Source organism: Gavialis gangeticus, unplaced genomic scaffold (assembly GCF_001723915.1).
Source record: "Gavialis gangeticus isolate Ggan-Ray unplaced genomic scaffold, GavGan_comp1, whole genome shotgun sequence".
Taxonomy (NCBI): domain Eukaryota; kingdom Metazoa; phylum Chordata; order Crocodylia; family Gavialidae; genus Gavialis; species Gavialis gangeticus.
In genome coordinates this window covers 37,478,615-37,479,632 of record NW_017729033.1, presented here as the reverse complement: position 1 = coordinate 37,479,632, position 1,018 = coordinate 37,478,615, and the positions used below count along the sequence as shown (strand labels likewise).

General features: G+C 39.0%; 1 protein-coding gene across 1 annotated transcript in view; it reads left to right on the top strand.

The window, feature by feature from the left end:
• Positions 1-6: 6 nt before the first annotated feature.
• The window catches only part of FGFBP2 (fibroblast growth factor binding protein 2), a 7,934-nt gene continuing 6,922 nt past the window's right edge, over positions 7-1,018 (top strand). The window contains exon 1 of the mRNA XM_019526645.1: positions 7-933. Within this exon, the coding sequence (XP_019382190.1) occupies positions 747-933 (187 nt within the window). The 5' untranslated portion in view covers positions 7-746. The remainder of the gene's footprint in view (positions 934-1,018) is intronic.

Here is a 1,018-nt window from a genome sequence, read left to right as displayed (position 1 = left end):
ACTGTCACGCTCTGCTAGCTATTGTATGTTGTCTTAATTGTTAGTTTAAAAAACTGTGTATGTAGTGGCAATGAGAAAATATCCCATGATGTAGACCTTCTTAAGAAAAATGATAGTCTTGCCTAGCTAATGCTTGCCTAGTTCTAAAATCTTTCCTGAATGAAGCAACAAGAAGTTGATTCTTCCCAAGGATTCATTATGCCCAGTACTGTTTGTATGAACTGCTGGCATAATGAAATTCAAAAACCATGTGCATACAAGTGCAAAACCCCAAGAATCCCACCAATTTAACTTAGTGCATTGAGTTTCTAGATGTCTGGACAACATTAACTAAGGTTCAGTTGGATTGCCTTTATTTTGGGTACTTCAGTGCAGTCCTCTAAGATCTGGCACAGCAATAATTATAAGGCAGCTGGAAAATGGAAAAGATCTGTTAAAAATCAAATGTGACGTGCATATTGGGCAGGAATGTGTGGTTTGGTTATACAACCATCATGCTGTGTTTAGCTGCAAGATGCGTCTTGTTACCTTCTTGTTACCTTGTTCATAGGTTATTTGACACTCCCCTGAGCTATAAATTATGGGCATACACATACAGTAAGGGGATTTATTTAAAAAAAAAATACAGCCCACCTTGAGAGAGAGACTTCTTTGTACACCAAACCTTTAAATGGTGAGCCGCCTGTTATATTTTCATTTTGCTTTTCTGGATTACGTTGTTTAAGAACCTTAATCAGCTCTTCACCATGAAGACTGTTGCCTTTCTTCTCCTAATGATAATCAGTTGCCTGGGAGGATTAGGGCAGAAGCTGAGACCAAGGAAAAGGAGCAGTGTTGAAGAAATCCGTTTTCAGACTAAAGCCAAAGATTCATGCACAATGACTGTGAGTGGTGATGAGGAAGTTAAACTCAGAATTGAATGCAGAAACCAAGGCAAGTCATACTGGTGCGAGTACACTGGCAAGCCTTCAGTTTGTCGTGCTTTCAATAACAATCCAAAGGCTTATTGGAACCAGAT